A 21,888-nucleotide genomic window follows, 5' to 3' on the forward strand; every position below is an offset into this window, starting at 1 on the left:
AGTTTTTGAATCTTTTAACAGAACCGTCCGTGTAGACATGTACATAATTGGGAAAATGGGTATTCACGTAATTTTCAAAGATTATATTAACATCTTGGGCTAAGTACCATGATTTATTCTTTGGTAGATTTATTGATTCATGATTCTTTGGTAGATTTATTGATACATGATTTATTCTTCATCCCCATATGTAACTCAACATAGGCCATCTCCCATGGTGGGGAAATCACAAAGGGAAAATAATCCACCACCTGAGAAGACCACTCTGGAAACTACAGTTAGAGATTCCAGGACGAAGATACAGAACCCATGGGGGGTGGTTTATTAAATATTTTCTTATATATAAAATGCTGATTATAATATGCTTGTACTCTGGCAAAATACCGTCGTCTCTGATGCAACGCTTTTTCTGTAGAGGGCTGATCCGTTATACTGATTTTAAGAATTGGTTATTGGTGTAAGGAACTATTAGCAGAAAACTGGATGCCATATTAAATCTTGGCTCTAATATAAAACTTTATAAAAATCAATCATTGTTTTAGGTGATAAATCCCATTTGGAAATAGCAAACCGTTTTAGGAGAGTCAATTTCTGGATACTATTACTCCTGAGTGATTTAATGTGATCCTGCCATCTTAATTTGGAATAGAAAACAATTCCCAACAAATTCACTGAATATTCATAATTTAGGGGATAACTATTCAAGGCAATATTTGGTATGGATGCATGTTTTCGCCTAGTAAATAGGATTGCTTTGGTTTTAGCTGCGGAGATAGAAAAACCTAGTACTTCTGAGAAGCAAGAGATTATGTTGACATCTTTTTGAAGATCTCGGAATAATTTAAGGACGTTCCTGCCTGACTTCCATATTACTTGGTCATCTGTATAAAGCCCAAACGACGTATGGTGTAGTTGGACCTTAGATATCTATATATATTAAACAGAAGGAGATTAAGGATTGCTCCTCGGGGGAAAACCTTCTCCAATCGGGTTTTTATGGCTCCTGGAATTACCAATCTGCACAGTAAATGTTCTGTTCTTAAGAAAATCATAAATAAGGGCCACAACTCTAACAGAAAAGTCAAAATTCATTAGTACCTCCAGCAATTTCTGATGAATGACATTACTATAGGCATCAATTGAATCAAAAAGTATGGGAATGATTGAATATCCTTGATTAAAGGAAGTTGATATATCATGCTCTAGGCAAGCAATATTGCCGTATGAGCAGTGTCCCTTTCGGAATCCTTTTTGTTCAAGGGGATAGAGGTGGTTTATTTCTACAAACTATTCAAGCCTAGTTAAAATCATTTGTTCCAGTATTTTACCTAGTGTTGTTAGCACGAAATTGGTCTGTAAGATTGAATATTGTTTGACGGCTGGTTAGACTTAGGGATGGGGTTAATAGTGGCTATTTTCCATGCTCTTGGAATTTTATGATGGGTCTATATATGATTATAAATATGCAGAAGTGCAAATTTAAATATCTCTGGAGCCTGTGTAATCAACTTTATATGGATGTCATCATGTCCAGGAGTTGACCTTGGGTTGTTAAGGGCAATTTTCCGCTCCGTCTCTTCAAAAAGGAAAGATTTTTCAAGGGAAAGTTTATGTAAGCAAGATTTTGGTAGAACACAAAAGGGAGGTCGTCTGGGGGTCTGTCTTATGATTTCTTTTTTATGTTTCTCTGCAAACAGTTCAGTTTTATGACCCTCACTAAGAATGTACATGTTATTGATACATATATCATATTTTCTATCATCAATAGATTTATTGTAGCCGTCGAGTTTGCTAATATGTTGGTCGATCTTAGTTGCAGCAGTTTGGGGTTCTATCTGGGAGCAAAAGGTTTCCCATGCTGTCTCTTCTGATTTTCTGCATATTCTTTTAAGATAGGAGAGGGGTGTTTCTGAAAATTTTTTCTTTTTTTTTCTACTTTGTTTTGTAATTTCACAGTCTTCATTCCACCATGTCTTAGGCAATTTCTCGACAGTCAACCTTTTCTTCTTTCTATATTTTGGAATACCAGCATCTGCAGCAGTAATCAAACATGATGATAATTTTTTACCTTTTTTCATTTATATCCAACTTGTTATATACCTCTGAGCAATTTTCAGAAGCTAGTATATTTTGGAAAAGTGACCAATTTGCTTTTTTGTTAAAATACTTTGGTTTGGGATTTGTGGACACGTATTGTGTACTCTTGTGGAAGCAATTCATTCACCAGAAGCTGCTCTTTACTTTTTCCAGATTTATTTTCATAAGTTATTATTTCCCATAATGTCCTGTGAGCATTAAAATTCCCGGGGTATTACCTCCAATTATTTCTTTCTTAAGAATATTAAGGATATCTGTTTCACCCTGTGGGTTATGAAAGGATTTAAGTATTGCTATGTTTTCCAGAACTTAACTTGACAGATACACCGATTACATCCACTTCAAAATCATAACAAAGTGAAGGCAAAGGGAATGAGTAATAGTATCATCTACAAACATTACTGCATTACATTAATAATGTAGCAATGTAATGTTGCTGCACTACATTAGTTTGATTGCATTAATTGTATCTTTAAGGGGACAGAAATATCAGTAGTCATTATTTTCTATGAGGTAATGGAGTGCCTCAAATTGGTTGAGGATACTAATAATATCACACCCTGTTTCTTCTACAAATGATTTCAAGAAATATACAGCTATTTCTCAGAATGGTAGCCTTAAGATGCTGAGGAATGCCTGTTTGGGAAACAAGGTGACTGAGATCAAGTGCCGGATCAGCTTGGATAATGAAATCTGAGCATTGGCAGATATTGCAGAAGTGGGGATTACATATGGTGAAGGGACAAAGTTCATTTCTTGAGCTTTGGAACTAGATTTACTAGTTTTTTAGCTTACTCCTGAAGGGGTGAAATTTAAATAAACCAGAAGTGATTTAGAGCTAGTCAATACAGATGCCATACTGTTTGTAGATGATCTTTGTTGTGGTGTGCTAGTTGTACTAGGGGCCCGTTTTCTTGGTGTAGTCTTAGTGTTATTCTTTAAAGTGGGGATGTTTTCCTTGAGAATACTGCTGCATGATTTTGCAACTATTCAAACAGGAAGGTTTTCTTTCCGGGTAATTTTCAACACTTGTTGTCTTTCCAGGTATTTGGGGCAAGCTTTTTTGTTGAATGAATTACGATTTTCTTCGCGATTGGCACATTTACGCTGAGAGCTACAGGATGGGCGTGAGTGCTCTTCAAGTCAGACATTAAATGGGGCTTTTGTGGAGTTGCAGTTTTTGGAGACATGACCTAGCTTCATGTGTTTAGTGCACTGCATTGACTTTTCTTGGTACAATGTAAATGGTTTTGGTTGGACAAATAAGGATATTTTTTCCACGAATATTGAGACAGGCAAAATAACAGGACACTTTCACTCAGAACAAATTTAGCTTCATTTGGCTTACCAATTTGGTGGGCCTCGCACTTCATTAGGCCTTCTTTAAGATCTGCTATTGGTATTTCAGAGGGTACATTATATATCACATTTTTTTTTCTGCTGGTAATAATGACTTCACACTAGCTGTAACTCATATGTTATTGATGTTGGTGATTTGTAGGGCTTTTCTGGCATTTGAACATCCAGTAAAAAAAACATCTAGGACTCCATTCCTTGTAATGTTTGTAGCAAAACAGCATTTTAATGATTTGTAAGGATGGAACCTAAACTTACAAATTTCTTTAGTTGTGACCAGTTGTGGATTGTTAATAGGAGTGAAATGCACAAGTGGTTTTCAAAAGGGGGGATTTTGTGGTTTGTTTCGGTTTAATCTTAGCTTTTCTGGCTTAGAGTTAATCTCATGTGGGGTATTGGAGAGTTTCTTTCTTTTTCTGCTTTCAACTAGCTGGTAACCATCATTGGGATCAGATTGCTTACTGGTACCAGGGGATATGACATCAACAGCAATCATTGTAACTGTGTTGTCATCATGGTGGCTTCTTCATCATCGGAGGGATGTGCTACATCCTTCCAGGGATTGACCCCCTTCCAGAAGGGGGCCAGGTGGATCTAGTTTTGACATCCAGTCAAGGAAAAAAATGGCAGAAAATATATATAAGGCACTAAACCTAATATATAGAACAAAAAAAGGATATTTGGCCAAAAAGGATATTAATCAACTTCTTCCTGACAATTTTCAATTGACTCAATGTTCAAGCTTTTAACCAGATGCTCTAAATTTAAATCCGAACGAAGTAATTTTGAAAACAGTTTGATCTTTTTTAACTAGGTGCCGTTTCTAATGCTATCTATAATAATTATGACGTAAAAGAAAAGCCAAAACATAAGCAATATAGCAAATTTCAATTTAGTGAATTGCCCAATATTCATATTTTTCTATCCTTTGCACAACTCTTTAGTTCTTTGGGGCTCAAACTGTTTTTAACCACTGGCGTAAATTAGGGGGATAGGCAGGGAGGCATATACCCTGCTAGATTTTGAAAAAACACCTTTTTTCCATCTTCGTGAATTGACGCCACTATTATTTAACAAACCTAGACACTTATGAATAAATAGGGAAAATAGTGTTGAAAGCTTGTGAAAAAGCGAGTGTTGGAACACAGTTAATTCTGATATTTTCATAATATTGGCTTTCTACGTAAATTTAATGTTTCTCTGCATAAAAAAATAGATCCATTCATTTATTTATTAGTGTTAAACGTTTTTCAAAAAACCAATAAAATTAAATCATAATGCTTAAAGCAAAGTTGTAGCGGTCCAAATATATAGTGTTATAAAGGACTGTTCAATTCGAAACGTTGATTACTGTTCAAATTGTTGCGGCTTTACTCAGTGCAAAATAAATTTTATTCAGTAAGGAAACAAAGGCTGTTTTTGATACTATCTGCCTTTTAATTTCGTTTTACCCAAACGAGCTGAAAATTAATATGTAAGCAGAAGTTTTAAAATGTCAATTGGCAATATCTCAATCAATCTGTCAAGTGCAAAGTTTGGCTTAAGCTTCATAGTAATTTATGTTCGTTTTAAGTTCGAGATAATAAATTTTTTTCTACTCGTTTCTGGTTTTAGTATCGCTATGAAAAAAAAAATTCACGGATTCATTGTGTTGTGAATGTTATTGCAACGCTGGGGGAGTGATAGCAGTGGTGCAATGTTTGCTTAAATTTCGTTGAGTCGAGCAATTGTTTTCATTTCTTTAGAGCATGTTGTCTTGGTTATAGCTCTGTTTTTGTACGTGTGTTGTGCTATTCGTACGATGAACTGACAACACTGGAAGTGTGATAGCAGTGATGCAATGTTCGCTTGCATTTCATTCAGTCTTGCAATTGTTTTCATTTCTTTAGACCATGTTGTCTTGGTTATAGCTCTGATTTTATTCGTATGTTTGGCTATTGGTACGAAAGATTGATAACACTGGAGGTTTGATAGCAGTGATGCAATTGTCACTTGCATCTCGTTCAATTGTGAAATTGTTTTCCTTTCTTTAGACTATATTTCTTGATTTTTGCTCTGTTTTGTACTTGTGTTTTGCTATTGGTATGATGGGAATTGATCATGGGTTGTAATAAAATTCTTTCTGACAGCCAGGAAAGCGAACTCGGAAATTCTTGAGATGGTGAACCTAGTTTGTAGAGATAGTTTTCAGAAAAGACGTTTGTTCTTCAAGCAGCTGGTGATGTTCAGAGAGGGCAGGATGTTGATAAAAAAAAAGTCAGGATACCAGAACAAAAGTCAAAGCGATGCTTTTTTTTATTCAAGTGGAATGGGTACTTCAAGAACGTGTTTCTCGGAATCAGACATTTGATTTTACTTTCTAGCTAGAAGTATTGAAGCAACTGCATGAAAAAATTAGAAGAAACAGGCCTGATTTGTGGCAAAATCAGTCATAGATCAATGTACCATCGTCGTGACAACGCTCCCTCTCATACTGAAATTCTCCTCAAGCAGTTTTTAACCAAAATGGTTTTCGAACTCCCTACCCTCCTACTAACTGGATTTATTTCCCTTTGACTTTCTTAGCCCAAAATGTTAAATGAAAATTAAAAAGGCACCATTTTCAGACTTTTGAAACCAATAAAGAGTCAATATCAGAGGCGTTGTCAAGAGTAACAGGAACAATGTAGTGAGTTCTTCACAGGCCAGAAAATACGAACGAAAGGGGCATGACAGCTAAAGGGGAGTACTTAGAAGGATATAATGCTGAATGAATTCATTTTTTCCAATAAAAGATTTTGGAAGTATTATTCCACGAACTGTATTTTCATGCCTTTATAAGTAAAATCATAATTTCGCTTCATTTTAGGAAGTGTATGAGCTAATCCGTTTTAGATATTGGCTATGTCATTTTGCAAGGTGTTATTTGACTTTAGTCAAAATGAAATGAATATAAGACGCTTCCGCTTAAAATCGATATGTTCGATTAATTGGTTCAATCCGTTTTTTTTTCTGGAAATAATTAAATAATTTTTACCTTTATTTTCTTTGATTTGAATGGTCTATTAAGTTATTTTGTCTTTAAACAAGATTGTAAGTACTAAGGAAAAAAAAAGTTTATCTTTCGCTGAACGATGCCGGCAAACCTTGATATAGTAAGATCAAAGACTGAGGGCTCGAACCAGTTTAAAAATTAATCTCAATTTTTATTTCATTTGTTTCAGGTTCCGTTTGTTAAAATTAAATAAACTCAAAACACATCCACTTACAATCGACATACTTGATCGAACAAATGAAAGTTCAGATAGGGATAAGTCATTTTATTAGACAGTGAAAACAGTTACAAAAAATTTGGATACTTCGACCACATACACCAGTGGTTGTCATCATCAGTTTTTCTGCTGATGACGACCACTGGTGTATGTGGCCGAAATATCCAAATTTTTCGTACTTTTTTAACTGTCAATGTTGTCATAGAAAGAAAGCAACCTAATTTTGGATACTGCGTTAAGATACTTGATTGATCGTATGATCTGCTTTTTGGGTTTAAATTTGGTTTTAAACATGTTTGAAAATTTCTTTTGTAGGAAATGAATTATATCTTGTTGTAGAATTACAATAAATTACAGCTTTGGACTGCAATATTTGTCCTTGAAATGAATTTTCTGGTTTTAATGCTCCCCTTTAAATTTTATTTTATGTCCATATATTGTATTTTGTGTTACTTTAGTTGATATGACTCTATTGCTTATAGGTCTGGTGCATTAAAAGAAGAGTATGAAAAATTAAAAGCTGAGATGTTAAAAGCAGAAGAGGAAACGCAGCATACATATCAGAAGAAGAAAGGCATTGCTGCAGAAAGGAAAGAGGCTAAAATGGAAAAAGAAGAAGCCGATAAGTATCAAAGATTGACAGAGGAGTTGGTAAGCTATCTTGAGAATGTTGTGTAGATCCCCTACTGGTGCTTAGGTCCCCTACCCAAATACATGTGTAGATCTGATTCTGATCTGGATTTAATTTTTTGTCTTCTTCATTCAAGACAGTAAAGCAGTTTGTTTTATTAATACCGCCACATGATTGCACTGTGCGATTTTGAGTTAAGAGTAACCAAGTCTATCCTTACCAAAAGCAAACCAGTAGCCAATAACAAGTGTGTCCCAATCAAATAACTTGTGGCTGCTAAAAGATCCTGAGACCTGGAAGTCACTGTTTTAATGTCTAAAGTATAAATATGCTCATTAGATATATAAGTGAAATTTCTGAAGTTTGTATGAAAAATATAAAACAAGAAAAATCTCGGTTGTTCAGAAAACTTTAAGAATGCTATTCTAGGGAGTCAAAAATTTATCCTATATATTAGCCTTCATTTAGTCTTCAGAGTGAGAACATCTTTTTGGATTTTAAAGCCTGCTTTGGACTTTTATTAAGTGCTATGAACTTGAATTAATTCAGTGACCGTAGCTAATTCAGTTGTTATTTTATAATATTTTGCTATGGTTAAACTTGACCTAGAATCAGAGTCGAAATATCATCTTGGATTACTTCAGTGGTTTGAAATCGAATTATTTCAATGACCGTTGATAATTTAGTCTGTTATTTCATAATATTTTGTTACGAGTCAAGATTACCCAGATTCAAGACATTCATTTATAATTTGGGTAATTTTTACATGTATCGCCTGATTGTAAACATTATTGAATGAGTTTGTATTACGCCCTTATATAATTTCTGGAACGATTTCAGCCTTTTTCTTAAGGCGCATCAACAGCGCCGAGTGAGTCATTTGGGAGCAAGCAGAAGAGGGGAGAGAACCTGCAGGAAGTGCCCTATAGGTACCTGCCGGTTTTAATTAGCCTTAAATTGCAGGGGACAGGTGAGCAGGTCTCGAAGTTTCCTTTGCTCCCGGTGAACCCTCTACAGCTATTCGACCTTCTTTCTAATTAAGTGAGATGCCTGTTGTATGTTTGTTTGCTACATACAATGCGAAGCCAGTAGCTTGTATGGTCTCCAGTCTTGAACTTTTAATACCGTGCCCGGGCTGTGGGGAATGTCCACGCCGATATTGCGAAAACTGGTGCGGAATTTTTTGCACTGATTAGTTGGATTGATTATTATAAAAATTAATTACTAATACATTTTCCACAAAAGTTTTGTTACTGAAAACGAGCAGAAAAAACCTTCTAAAGACCAGTACATATTTTACACTTCATTGAAAACAATCTTTGTTTGAGTATGAGTTTGACTCTGGTATTTATTGTAAATTCTGTTCTTTCTGGGTTTAATTTTTTTTATTGATGGTTATTTGTAATAGGTTGCGCTTGGAAAAATATTTGACTTTATTTATGCTCATTTTTGGTTTAGTGTAGCTCTTTACCTTTGTTTGAAAAACTTCTTTTGCGGGAAAAGTATTGTTTTATTAATAAATTAGAATATTGACTGTGAAAACAACAAAGGAATGGTATAAATATACTAAGTAAAGCATTGCATCAATAACCATAAAATATTTGCTCTGAATCACTCAATCTTTAACATACCTATAGAGACACTAAAAGAAAAGAAAAAATAACAATTAAATGACTCATTAAGTCAAAGGTGTTTGGGAATGTGAATAAACTGGCAAATATTCTCTAAAATAAGTTAAATTTATACAGTGTGGGGTCGGAGGTTTTAGACAATATTTTGATTTGTAGAGGCTCTAGCATAATGATAGATCAAACTTGTAAATTTGTATGTAAATAAATTGTAATTCAAGCTGTAATTTATGAAAATTTATAGTAAGCTATTTAAAATAACTATAAAACTGAAAGAATCTCTGAGAGCTGGTCCGTTCCTGGTAGCTTAAATAATCGTAAATATAAAAATTTTAATTGAACTTCTAAAGCACTAGTTACTATGCTAAAGAAAAAGTTTAAAAAAGACAAGTAAAATAGTAAGTATCTGAAATAGCGTAACATTGAAAGTTATTAACGTTAGAGCGAAATATTAATTAGAAGTTATAACGGTAAAAGAAACTTTATTTACATGACTCTAAAATAGCGCGCTTAAAACAAGATTTCTAAAGTTATCAAAAATTGAACTCCCTTTTGGGCCTGAATTAATTTTGAAAAAGGCCAATGTAATAAAAATTTCTTATTGCACGAAAATAAACTATATTTATGTTTTGAATATGAATATGGCCCTAATAGCTTGGTGTTGGTTTCAAGAATAGTGTTTACATTTCATGTCCAAAAATCCAAACGCTCTATTTTTCCATTCTTCAATTTTAGTTTTCAAAATTCAAACGGTAAAGTTAAACTCGTTCTTCATCAGATTCTTCCCTTAATCAAACTTTATAAACAACCATTAAGCCGAAGAAAGTAATTTTCTAAGTAAATTTAATGCTATAAATTAAATATTGCTGGATGGTGTTAAATGCTTGTATTGGAAACTTACAGTGAAGCGGGTTTTAAGACATAAACTGGTTTAAAAATACTAAATTTTATATTTTCTCAGCTAAAATAGAACACTTCAGATTTTTCGAATACTATAAAAAATTACTATTTCAAAATTTTGATCAGATCCATTTGGGGAAACGAGGGTGTGAGGGGGAGGGGGCGGCTGGTAGCCGCGACAACTTTTGATTCTTGAGAAGGTAACTAGTACTTTTGATTTTCAATCAAAAGGCTTTGGAGATTTTGCCAAGCAATATCTCTAAAGCCTTCTTCCTGGGCTTTAAAGGGTTTTGCCAACCCTAGAGGCATAGTTATTCGACCTTTGGATTATTTTGAGCAAAATGGCTATCTTGAAATTTCATAAGGAATAACGCCATTAGCGGATTAGTTTCGATCAGTCTCCCTATTCCTCACCATTATAGAAAAGATTAGTGTCATTGACTGATTAACTCTCTTGGATTGAATCTCCCATTTCCTTGTTGTCATCAACAACTGGTAAACTTTTATATCAAAATATGAGACTTTTTTCATTTTGTGTCCGCCTTAACACCTGGCAACGTGCAAAACTAGATCTGTGTTTGAAGTTGCTTTTGCCAAGCAGTATCTTCTGCTCAGAAACTTCAATGTTTTCAAATGTTATTGCATCTGTATTCGTTTAAAAGTGTTAAACCAATATCACTATAATAGCCTATTCAGTGCTAAAACATGTATATTTAAAATATTTATATTTAAAATAGAAACACGAAAAACATGGATATCTCTATCATTTCTGTTGCTGGGTTCGGTTCAAGATTAAATGAACGGATCGTAAAATTAATAAAGAGGCAAAAAATTTGAGGGGGCTATAAGTCCGTTATAATTGAATCCCAGGTTTAGCGGCCATGGAACCAATGAATCTAGGATCTTGCTGCTAATTTTAATCCTGGTTTTATGAGTTTTTAGTCAACACTTCCCAGGAAGATACCCGCCTTGTTTTGGACAGGAAGTAAATTAAAGAAGGGGAAAGTTTGTCTAAACCCTTAAAAACAGATGGTTTATGCAAGAAATAAAGGAATGTTTATAATAAATTTAACATTCCAAGGAGGGAGATATAGTCCCAAAGTTCCCCACGTAAGCGGCTCCGAATTCGGCCACTTCGGCTCCGAATATAGGCAAGAAGAACCAAATAAAGTTTTTTTTTGCCCCATAAGACACAAACATGTTGTTTTACTGTCCTAAAATAGAAATTAATATCAGTTGAAACCTTCACCTTACTTTCTATAAGAAAGCTAATATAATTAACTGGTGTATTTCCTATCTAAAAATCAACTTCCCATGGATTCTTTCTAAGCTATTAGCAAAATCACTCTCCAAGTGTATGACAGCTGTTACAAATCTATGAAAGGACTCTCGGAGATCAGAGCAAATTCTAGCTTGTATTAAGACATTGTTTGAGGAATAGCTGTTCGAATTATGAAAATGCCACTGAAATTTTGCCACAGAAAATGCCACAATGGCCAGCCACCGAGAATTCGCGACTCTTCATCTCTGAATGAGACTGTAGACAGCTGTGATTTATGCGGTCAGCGTTAAATATTTTTGAATTATTTGGTAATGTGCTCAAGACCATTTCATTCAGTACTTGATTTTTTTTTTGGGGGGGGGGATTCTTATTTGAAACGATCATCCTTTTGACTGCATAATCAAGTGCTTAGTCGGTTTCTTTTTATCTGATTCTTTTATCTTAAAACTTCAGAAGATGAAAGCATACATAGTTAAAGGTATTTCTGGAAGAGTTAAATCTTACTTTTCCTTTTCAGGCAACAAAGCATGTGGAGTATTTCTTGTTTCGTCTGTACCATACAGAATTGGAGCTTGATAGACTTGAAAAGGAGCTTGAAAAAAAGCGCGGCGAAGCAGAAAAGATCGAGAAGAAAAAGCAGAAAATAGAAGAAGTTAATAAGGATAAGAAGAAAGATTTAGCCAAGGTTCAGCGAGAAGTGGCACAAGTTGAGCAAACGGCCAGAGGAATTGTAAGTTCATTTTTCTTGATTTTTTTTCTTCTTCTTCTTTACTTCTTATGAGCTTAAAAGGAATTGACGTGTACTATATAGCTGAAGTAAATGAACGGTAAGGGGCAGCCATAATTTTATTGTATTTGCTATGATTTTTATTGATATTTGTTTTGAAGTTCCGTTGGGTATTTTTAATTTTGATTATATAGGAATTGGATTTTAAGCCATATTTGCCATTTTGAGAAGTATGAGCGCCGTGACCCAAAATAATCATTGTATCTCTAAGGGAGACAACAGTTATCTTACTCGGTGCCAAAGATACCACACTGTACACCCTTTTAATTCCAAAGAACCCTCCCCATTTCTGGAAAAATGTTGGCCTAAAGATCTACTTTGTTATGGTTGATTCGATTCAGATCTGTATGCAAGTTTTTAATGAATTAAGTAATTGTTTTTTCACTTAAATTTTTTATTTATATTAATTTCTAATCGTTACAGGTTTCAACAACTAGTAATATCATTAATGTGCAGTGGGAGAGGGGATGACCTTTAAGTCTCAAGATTTAATATCTTGATATCTCATAGTATCTCAATATCGTACAAATTGGAGAGAGAGGGGTCAGTCATCCTTAAAAATTTCTCTGACGCTTCAGAACTATATCCCAATGTCTTTTCTAGGAATCAGAGATTGAAAAGCTGCGACCCCACTACATTAAATCCAAAGAAAATGTTGCTCATATGGAGAAGAAAGTTCAATCAGCCCTAAAGTCTCTACAACAGGCGAAGAAAGCTGAAGACGCCCATAAAGAAGACATTATGCAGCTTCAAACCAAAATTCAACAGGTTGAGAATTTAAAAGCTGAATACGAAGCACAAGCACAGCTTGAATCTCAAAGTCAAGGAAGAAATGTCCATCTTGAAGAGGCTCAGGTATTGAATTTCCTTCAAGCATTGTATATATATATATATATATATATATATATATATATATATATATATATATATATATATATATATATATATATCGAAGCTTGCAAAAAAGCATTAGTCTTAATTGGTTCACCTGTTAAAATAAACTTCTATATACTCTAACCTGGCGGTAGACAGCCTGCTGGTGTTACTCCTGCTTCTACCAACTTAGTCTACCGATTGACAGGTGGGGTAGGAGTTGTTAGGAAAATGCTCCCCTCCAAATTTGGTGTCGGTGCAACCCATCCCGAGATATTACCTACACTGGTGAGTATAAGTATAGGATTCTTTGGCTCTGGTCGCCACCTGTGAAATGTATTGACCCTTATGAGTATGTTTTCGATAGTTTGCCTGGACTAACCACTCTGCAGAGTTTCGTTTTTAACTGGTTTTAAATCAAAAGTTGATAAGCCCCGGATCGGACTGACTTTGTAAAGGATGTTCTGCTTGTCTCCAGGCTACAAACACGAAATTGTTAACGGTAGGCAGCTGTAGTGTCTGAGGCCTCAGGTTTGGTTAGTACCTTTCTTTTATTAATACATTCTAGTCGGGTATAATGTGCTATGTGAAGAGTAATCTCAACCAAGGGATGCTGAATAGTGAAGTTGTCGCACATTGATACATAATCGTCAGGCGAGATAGAATTCGCCGAGATGGTGCTACCTACTGTGTGTGTTGGGAGGAAGGAAAGTTGTTACTGTTTACCTACAAGAGTCGCATTCCATATACATGCCTATATGTTTCAAACTGAAAGGATAAAGAGGCACTGTGCGTTAAAGTGAACCTTCAAAAAAATGTATCATTATTGGTACAATGCATCCCCCGAATGTTGGAATAACCAGCTACCTTGGTACTTCCCTCGATCGCATCAGGTGAGAATTTCCGAAAGCAATCATCATTTTGCATGTTGATTTCAAAGTCCAACACAAATTAGGGCTTGGCAGTAGATTGACTGATGTGACTTGTATGTCTCTGTCCCATGGGCTTGAACAACTTTTTGATTTTGAAACCTTCATGGGCCTTAACAAATCTTGTGGTCCTAATGTAGTCCTTAGAGAGCATCCTAACTATTTTTAGCTGAATCTTCCTGCTTTTGCTAAATACAATAAAGGGGATTAGAACGGCCTTTGGAGTAAATACGCTGCACATAATTGGAACGATAAAATAACGTAAGTAAAACAGTTCAAAATAGGGATGAAACCTTTTTATTGACAGTGAATAGATATAAAATTATTTAACTGAATATTTCGAACACTGTATATGTGTTCGAAATATCCAGTTAAATAATTTTATATCTATTCACTGTCAATAAAAAGGTTTCATCCCTATTTTTAACTGTTTTACTTTCGTCATGGAAAGGCAGTGTGGTCTTCGAAGTTATCTACGTCGAATAAAATAACGTCTAACGCAACAGATATCAAGAAAGGTAAATCTGGGTTTAGTGTCGATCATAACATGGCTATGAGTGTATAACAGAAGTCCATAAGCGCTGACTTTTGTCCAAGAGCAAAGTCGTACTATGAATTGTGTATGATTCGTAAAAGTGTGTAGTGACTGTTCGTGTGATTAACCATTGCCGTTTACAATGCAAGGGGATTGTGCCACCAAAGTCCAAAATACTCCCGCAAAAAGTTGGTAAGAGAGTGTAAAAGAAAATATATTCCATCCCTTCAGACTAATAGGAATACAATTCATCTCAGGCGAAGATTGAAGTCATTGCCGAGCCCTTTGCCGAGTTTTCAAGAAGGATGTACCGAGGGGAATCTACCCCCTGAAATTGTAAATTTTCCAGAATTACTGGGCCTCTTCTTTCAAAATGTGAAACAAAATATGTTTTAAGCATCCCCCCCCCGAAAAACTTCATTGTTGCCTTTCCCCTCCACAAAGAGAATCCTGTACACGTGCTTGTTTTCAATCCTTGGGGACCACAATAAGGGATTCCCTGATTCTTCATCGCACATTCACAGTCCTCAACCGTGTCAACTACTCTGCCCTGAGATTCCAAGTGCTTTACAGCAATTTGATATAAGAAAATCACTGTACAGATTACATACTATATATTGTCCTTAATCAGTGTAGTGCCAAACTAGCAGGTCCTCTGTCACCACTTTTTGGTTTCTGCTTTCGTTTCTGATCTTTCCCGAGAGTGTGAAAGTCCATCCATATCATCCTTATTCCCAAATCAGATAGCAACTCTACATGTATTTGCTCACATACGCCGATAAGCAGACCGATAAGTTTTCTCTCTAATATTGATGGTAAAATCTTACTGGGCATTTCTAATCAAATTATTTTCACATACATGGATTCAAATGATCTTTTTAGCGATACGGAGTATAGTTTCCGCCAGACACCCTCGACACTTGACTACCTGAATACCCAGCATCAACGTCTGACACAAGAACATGATATAATGGCGCTAGCGTTTGATATTGCAAAAGCTTTTGATAGAGTCTGGCTTAATGGTTGGTTAAAAAAATCCAAGAAGACGGTGTTTGTGGTCGTTTACATGAGCCTCTGTGGATTTTTCTAAGAAATCATGTTACCTGTTTTGTTCTCAACAGGCTTATTTCCAGTGACTGTCTTGTTGAGGCTGGGGATGCTAAGGAAAGTATCCTTAGACCCCATACTTTTCTTGGTTTATATTAACGAGATAGGAGATAATCTTGTTAACCGTCTACACCATTTCACTGTCCAATAAACTTGGAGCTTCCGTAAAAATTCCCTGTTCGTGCAATTGCATCTCCTATAGATAAAAGCGATTTGCTTTCTGGATAGCCAAATTCGATGTATTCAAGACTAAGGTCACCCGATGTACCCTAAGGCTACTGATCATCCAGTCAAAAGTCTCGTATTGACATCCTGGCTTTATCTTCAAGTGTTTAGCTTTCAAGAGGGTTGACAAATTCTGCCTCTTGGGAATTCATTTCTCCTCCGATATTTCCATTGTGTCCAATCTTCCTATGTGACGAAGCTGGATAGAATGCTTTGTTCTAAGAACTGTTACCGCCTTGTTCAATTATTCGTATCTACAAGTCATACATTACACCTTTTCCCGAATCTGAATGTCCGCTTTTTGCCGGGGCTCCTGGAACTCTACTGGTACCACTCTAGAGGATCCAAAATAGGTGAGTTGTAGCGCCTATCAAGTAGCTGCACAACCTCTTGGTGAGAGATTTGATGTGATATAAATGGTTGTTTCTATAAGTACATCACCAACCAGTTCCGGAGAGCTCTATCAAACAGTTCGTGGTAACGAACTGTTGTAAGGAGCGACCCCACTCAATAGTAAACGAAACTCTAAAAAACAGAATTTCGATGCTAAAAGATATATCAAGAGAATTGGATTTTTATGCTGATTTTAAATATATAAGTTTCATCAAATTTAGTCTTTGTCATCAAAAGTTACGAGCCTGAGAAAATTTGCCTTATTTTGGAAAATAGGGGATAACACCCCCAAAAAGTCATAGGATCTTAACGAAAATCACACCATCGCATTCAGCGTATCAGAGCACCCTATAGAAAAATTTCAAGGTCCAATCTACAAAAATGTGGAATTTCGTATTTTTTGCCAGAAGACAAATCACGGGTGCGTGTTTATTTGTTTGTTTGTTTGTTTTTTTTCCAGGGGTCATCGTATCGACCAAGTGGTCCTAGAGTGTTGCAAGAGGGCTCATTCTAACGGAAATGAAAAGTTCTAGTGCCCTTTTTAAGTGACGAAAAAAATTGGAGGGCACCTTGGCCCCCTCCCACGCTCATTTTTTCCCAAAGTCAACGGATCAAAATTTTGAGATAGCCATTTTGTTCCGCATAGTCGAAAACCGTAATAACTATGTCTTTGGGGATGACTTACCCCCCACAGTCTCTGGGGGAGGGGCTGCAAGTTACAAACTTTGACCAATGTTTACATATAGTAATCGTTACTGGGAAGTGTACCGACGTTATCAGGGGATTTTTTTTTGGTTTGGGTGTGGGGTTTAGGGGAGGGGGCTATATGGGAGGATCTTTCCTTGGAGGAATATTTCATGGGGGAAGAGAAATTCAATGAAAAGGGCGCAGGAATTTCTAGTATTACTATTAAAAAAACAAAACAATGAAAATATAAACATGAAAAAGTTTTTTCAATTGAAAGTAAGGAGAGGCATTAAAACTTAAAACGAACAGAGATTATTACGCATATGAGGGGTTCTAGAAATACTTTAGCATAAAGAGCGAGGTATTTAGGAGGAGATAAATACTTCGCTCTTTATGCTAAAATTTTTTAAAGTAATTTCAACTATTTATTCTATGGCCTATCTGATTCAGGGGTCATTCTTAAAGAATTGGGACAAAACAAGATTTAGTGTGAAGAGCGAGGTATTAACGAGGGGACCAACCCCCTCATATATATAATCAAAAATATAAGAATATAAAAGTTTGTTACGTAAGTTAATTCTTAAGTTACGTATATTTTTTACTAATAAAAACATTCGTTAAAAATTAAAAGATCTATTGCCTTTTTAACTAACCGAAAAATTGGAGGGCAACTAGGCCTCCATCCCCACCCCTTATTTCTCAAAATCGTCTGATCAAAACTAAGACAAAGCCATTTAGCCAAAAAAAGAATTAATATGCAAATTTCATTTTAATAATTTATATACGAAGAGCCAAAATCAGACATGCATTAATTCAAAAACTTTCAGAAATTAAATAAAAAAAACAAGTTTTTTGAAATGAATGTAAGGACAACATTAAAACTTAAAACGAACAGAAATTACTCCATATATGAAAGGGGCTTTTCCTCCTCGACACCCTGCTTCTTGCGCTAAGGTTTGATTCTTTCTCGCAACTCTACTTTTTAAAACAATAAAAAACTTTAGCGTAAAGAGCGGGGTGTTGAGGAGGAAAAGCTCCTTTCATATACGGAGTAATTTCTGTTCGTTTTAAGTTTTAATGTCGCTCCTTGCTTTCATTTCAAAAAACTTGTGTTTTTTATTTAATACTGGTAACGACGTTTACCTAGCCAGTAGGTAAACATGCAGGAACCTGATGTTCTTATTACCTGTAAATGGAGACACCTTGCATCATATGCTTGAGGAACAGTGTAACGTAAAAGTCAAAAAAGGCATTTAAAAACAAATGCTAATGAAAAATATTGCCATCTGACACTGATTCAAGAATTGTAACTATTATTTCGGTTCTTTTTAAAAGTTAATTTGTTCCAAAAATAAATTTATGGTGATTTCGAAAAAGAGGTTGAAACCTCTCGAAAATGGTGGCAGATCAAAATGAAAACTGTACCATTGGCGTCAGCATGGTCAAAACCCTTATACAGGGAAATTACAGTTCCCCTCCTTGAAAAACAAAGAAAATCGCTTTTTTTGCACCGGTAGCACTGATATGTCCCCCGTTAATTTGTTTTTCAGACCTAGCAGGTAACCATAACATCATAGAGAGATGCTTAATAGATCACTCACAAGTTATTTCTTATATCTACATGCTTTTTATAAATTCATCTGTCATCTGCAATTGCCATATGGCACTAAAATTGTACTTTTTGTGCCATTCCTCAAGTGGTGATGCTAGCAGGCTACTAGAACATCGTAGATAGATTCTTTATAGCTCATATAAAAGATATTGCTCGTATCTACATACTTCCTATAAATTATACCATCTGCAAGTTCTAAATGGCACTAAAACTGCTCTTTTGGTGCCATGTCTCAAGTGGAAAAACTGAGGCTATTGGGCCAGCAGAACTTATAAGAGTTATGTATAATGGCCTATTTGAAAGCTATTGCTCATATCATTGCGCTTTTCTTTTGTTTTATCAATTCTACCATTCGTAAGTGCGATATAGCAGTGAAAATAACACTTTTGGCGTCACTTCTTAAGTGGAAAAGCTCTGAAGTACAAAACAGGTAATATTATGATAATTATGTTCAGAACCCTTTACTGGAGGCATACAAGAATCCCTCCCATACTCTCCCCTTCCCAACCCCCTTAGTAAGTTTCATAAATCGTCTGCTCACGAGTAAGCTACTGAAACATTAGCAGCTGTCACACCATCGGAGATATATGTTTAATGGCTCAATTATAACTGTAGCTTATATTACTAGGTTTTTATAAATTATACCATCTACTAGATTTCAGAGATTTCAATTTTGACTCGAGAGAATGTGCAGTGAACTCTTTGTCATGGTTGAAGCTTTAGCTGTAACCTAGTAAAGAGCTAGCCTCAGCTCATAGGAACTAAAAGTTTAAACACGTCGAAACTGTCTCTTTTTTTCCAGCCCTTGCGGGCTATTAGAACATCATAGAGAGATGCTTAGGAGCTCTTTAAAAAGCTATTTATCATGTGTACGCGGCTTATTTACATTCTGCCATCCTCAAGTGCCATATGGCCCGAAAAACGGCACTTTTTATGCCATTTCTCAAGGGGTGGGGAAAGCGGGATACCAGAACATCGTAGATAGATTTTTGATAGCTCATATAAAAAGTATTGATTCTACCATTCGTAAATGAGATATAGCACAAAAATATAAAATTAGTTTTCGAAAACACGAGCCCCCCCCCCTCTCCCGAAGGTTCCTATCCGTTTGTTGCCTTGTCTATAGCCAATTTTTTCTTCATCTGGTCTAAGAAGTGAATAGCCTTTTAGTATGGTAAGCAATCGCTTTCTGGGTGAATTTTCTTGAATAGTTGAGCTAGATCAACCAAGCTTTCAAAAATTTATAATATTTGGTATTTTACTGATTCCTGTAAGTTTCACTTAGTTGCCACGACTGCTTTAAAATATCACCAAGATTTTATCTGGAAGGTGATTGTTTACCCTAGTCCTATTTACTCTAGTCCCTTACTCATAAAAAATCTGGATCATTGATATTGAGTACTAGGGTCTATATTTCGAGTTTTTTTTATTCATGTCTGAGAACTAAATCTACGTATAATAAAACGCGAATAAAAAACAATGCCCAAGACTTAGTGGTGTGAATACTACAAAAAGACCTACTGCCTTTGGTGACTATGTTCAGTTCGTTCTTATAGTGTTGTATTTTACGATACCCCCATTTCATCTTTTTTAGGTTGCCGAATACGTAGCTATTACCCATTGTTTAAATCTAGAATTGATCCCAACTTTTTCGTAAGAGCCTTAGGCTCATCACATAAAAAAATTGGAATGTCTTCCAGCACTCTCCTTTGAATAAACAATAGCTCATATGGCATTTATGACGAGGTGGGAACCTAAAATTAGACTTGGTACTCCGGTTTCCAAGATTTCCATTTCCCCCCTCCACTCCCCAATGTCCCTGGATCCGATCCGAATTGAAAATGGAGCATCTGAGACGTGACAATTTTCTATATATCAAGTCTTATTAGGATCCGATCACCTATTCGTGAGATAAACATACCTCATTTTCCATGATTTTGCCTCCCTCTCCCCCCAGATGGTAAATCGGTAAAACAGCTGCTATCAAGTCAATTTGTGCAGGTCCCCGACACGCCTACCAATTTTCATCGTCCTATCAGTTCCAGAAGCACTGAACCCGTAAAAGCACTGGAAATCCCTCCTTCCAACTCCTCCAAAGAGAGCGGATCCGGTCCGGCTATATCAATCACTTATCTAGGACTTGTGCTTATTCTTCCCACCAAGTTTCATCCCGATCTCTCCACTCTAAGTGTTTTCTGAGATTTTCAGTTTCCCCCTCCAACTCCTCCCAATGTCACCGGATCCGGTCAGGATTTAACATAAGAGCTATGAGACACGAGGTCCTTCTAAATATTAAATTTCATTAAGATTCGATCACCCGTTAGTAAGTTAAAAATACATCATTTTTTCTAATTTTTCCGAATTAATCGTTTTTCCACTCACCCCTCCCCCCACCAGATGATCAAATTAAGGAAGTGACTATTTCTAATTGAATCTGGTCTGGTCCGTGATGTGCCTACCAACTTTTCATCGTCCTAGCTTATCTGGAAGTGCCTGATCTAGCAAAACTGGGACCAACAGACAGACAGGCAGACATACAGAAATTGCGATCGCTATATGTCACCTGGTAAGTAATAAGTGACATAAAAATACACAAAGGTCTTACAGCTCAATAAATGAAAAAGCTACGAAGGAGTAAACTCAGATTCGACTATAACTCTTTTTACTATTGTCTGATACGTGATCACAACTTTTACCAATGCCACTGTAAAAGGAATTTTTGACAGGGTACGAAATGCTCAAACTCGTGTTTAGAATACGTCCGAGGAGCGATTGAATTATTTACCCAGTGATTTTGATTAAATATTTAGAGACTAGTGTTCAAGAATAATTACTTACCCTAACTCTTTCAGGCAGTATTTAATATTACTGATGGCTACTGAACACCTGATGGCTTCTCAGATGTATTTAGGAGCTTCAGTATTTGTATTGACATACATCTTGTTTTTTAAGCTTAGAATGAGAGTATATTATTATGGTTAGTATGGGAGTATGGGCATGGTTGATGGTAGGGCATAATGAATGTTTCTTCCCCCAAAAGTTTCAGCTTCTTGAATTGCACCTCCTTAGAAATAACACCCAGATAAGTTATTTAGCCTCTCTCTTGTTAAGTTTAGGACATGCAACCTGTTATTTGTGCTTAGAAATCGAGACCTCTTCATTATTGAAATCGTTACCTCCATTTTCAAATTATTTCAGGTGAATGAGTATAAAAGACTGAAAACGGAAGCTCTCCGTCAGTCTGGCATTCAGCTCCAGAATCTGGAAAAAGTGAATCGTGAGCAGAAAACGGATCAAGATCGTCTAGACAATGAGACTAGAAGAAGAAATGACCTCCAAAATCGACTTGTCCAAAAACAACACGAGTTGGCAGAGGCAGAAAAGAGATTGGAAAAACTGGTGGAACATATAAGGTAAATAAGCAAGATTAAGATAAAATCTGGAACAACATTTGTGAATTGAAGTTTTTGATATGTACTGAAAATTATACGAAAAACTGAAACTTTGTGCAATAGAAATTATAGCACCCCGAGTAACAAACTTAAAAAGAAGAATTGTTAATATATTACATTTTTAGGCCACCATTTTTCACAAA

The 21,888-nt window shown here is 35.7% G+C and overlaps 1 protein-coding gene across 1 annotated transcript in view; it reads left to right on the plus strand.

The window, feature by feature from the left end:
* Positions 1–21,888, plus strand: part of LOC136038043 (structural maintenance of chromosomes protein 1A-like) — a 122,691-nt gene that overhangs the window by 22,754 nt on the left and 78,049 nt on the right. Inside the window, exons 4-7 of the mRNA XM_065720992.1 lie at positions 7,187–7,355; positions 11,663–11,875; positions 12,536–12,787; positions 21,492–21,706. Of these exons, the coding sequence (XP_065577064.1) occupies positions 7,187–7,355; positions 11,663–11,875; positions 12,536–12,787; positions 21,492–21,706 (849 nt within the window). The remainder of the gene's footprint in view (positions 1–7,186; positions 7,356–11,662; positions 11,876–12,535; positions 12,788–21,491; positions 21,707–21,888) is intronic.

The sequence above is a fragment of the Artemia franciscana genome, chromosome 17 (genome assembly GCF_032884065.1).
Source record: "Artemia franciscana chromosome 17, ASM3288406v1, whole genome shotgun sequence".
NCBI classification, from domain to species: Eukaryota; Metazoa; Arthropoda; class Branchiopoda; order Anostraca; family Artemiidae; genus Artemia; species Artemia franciscana.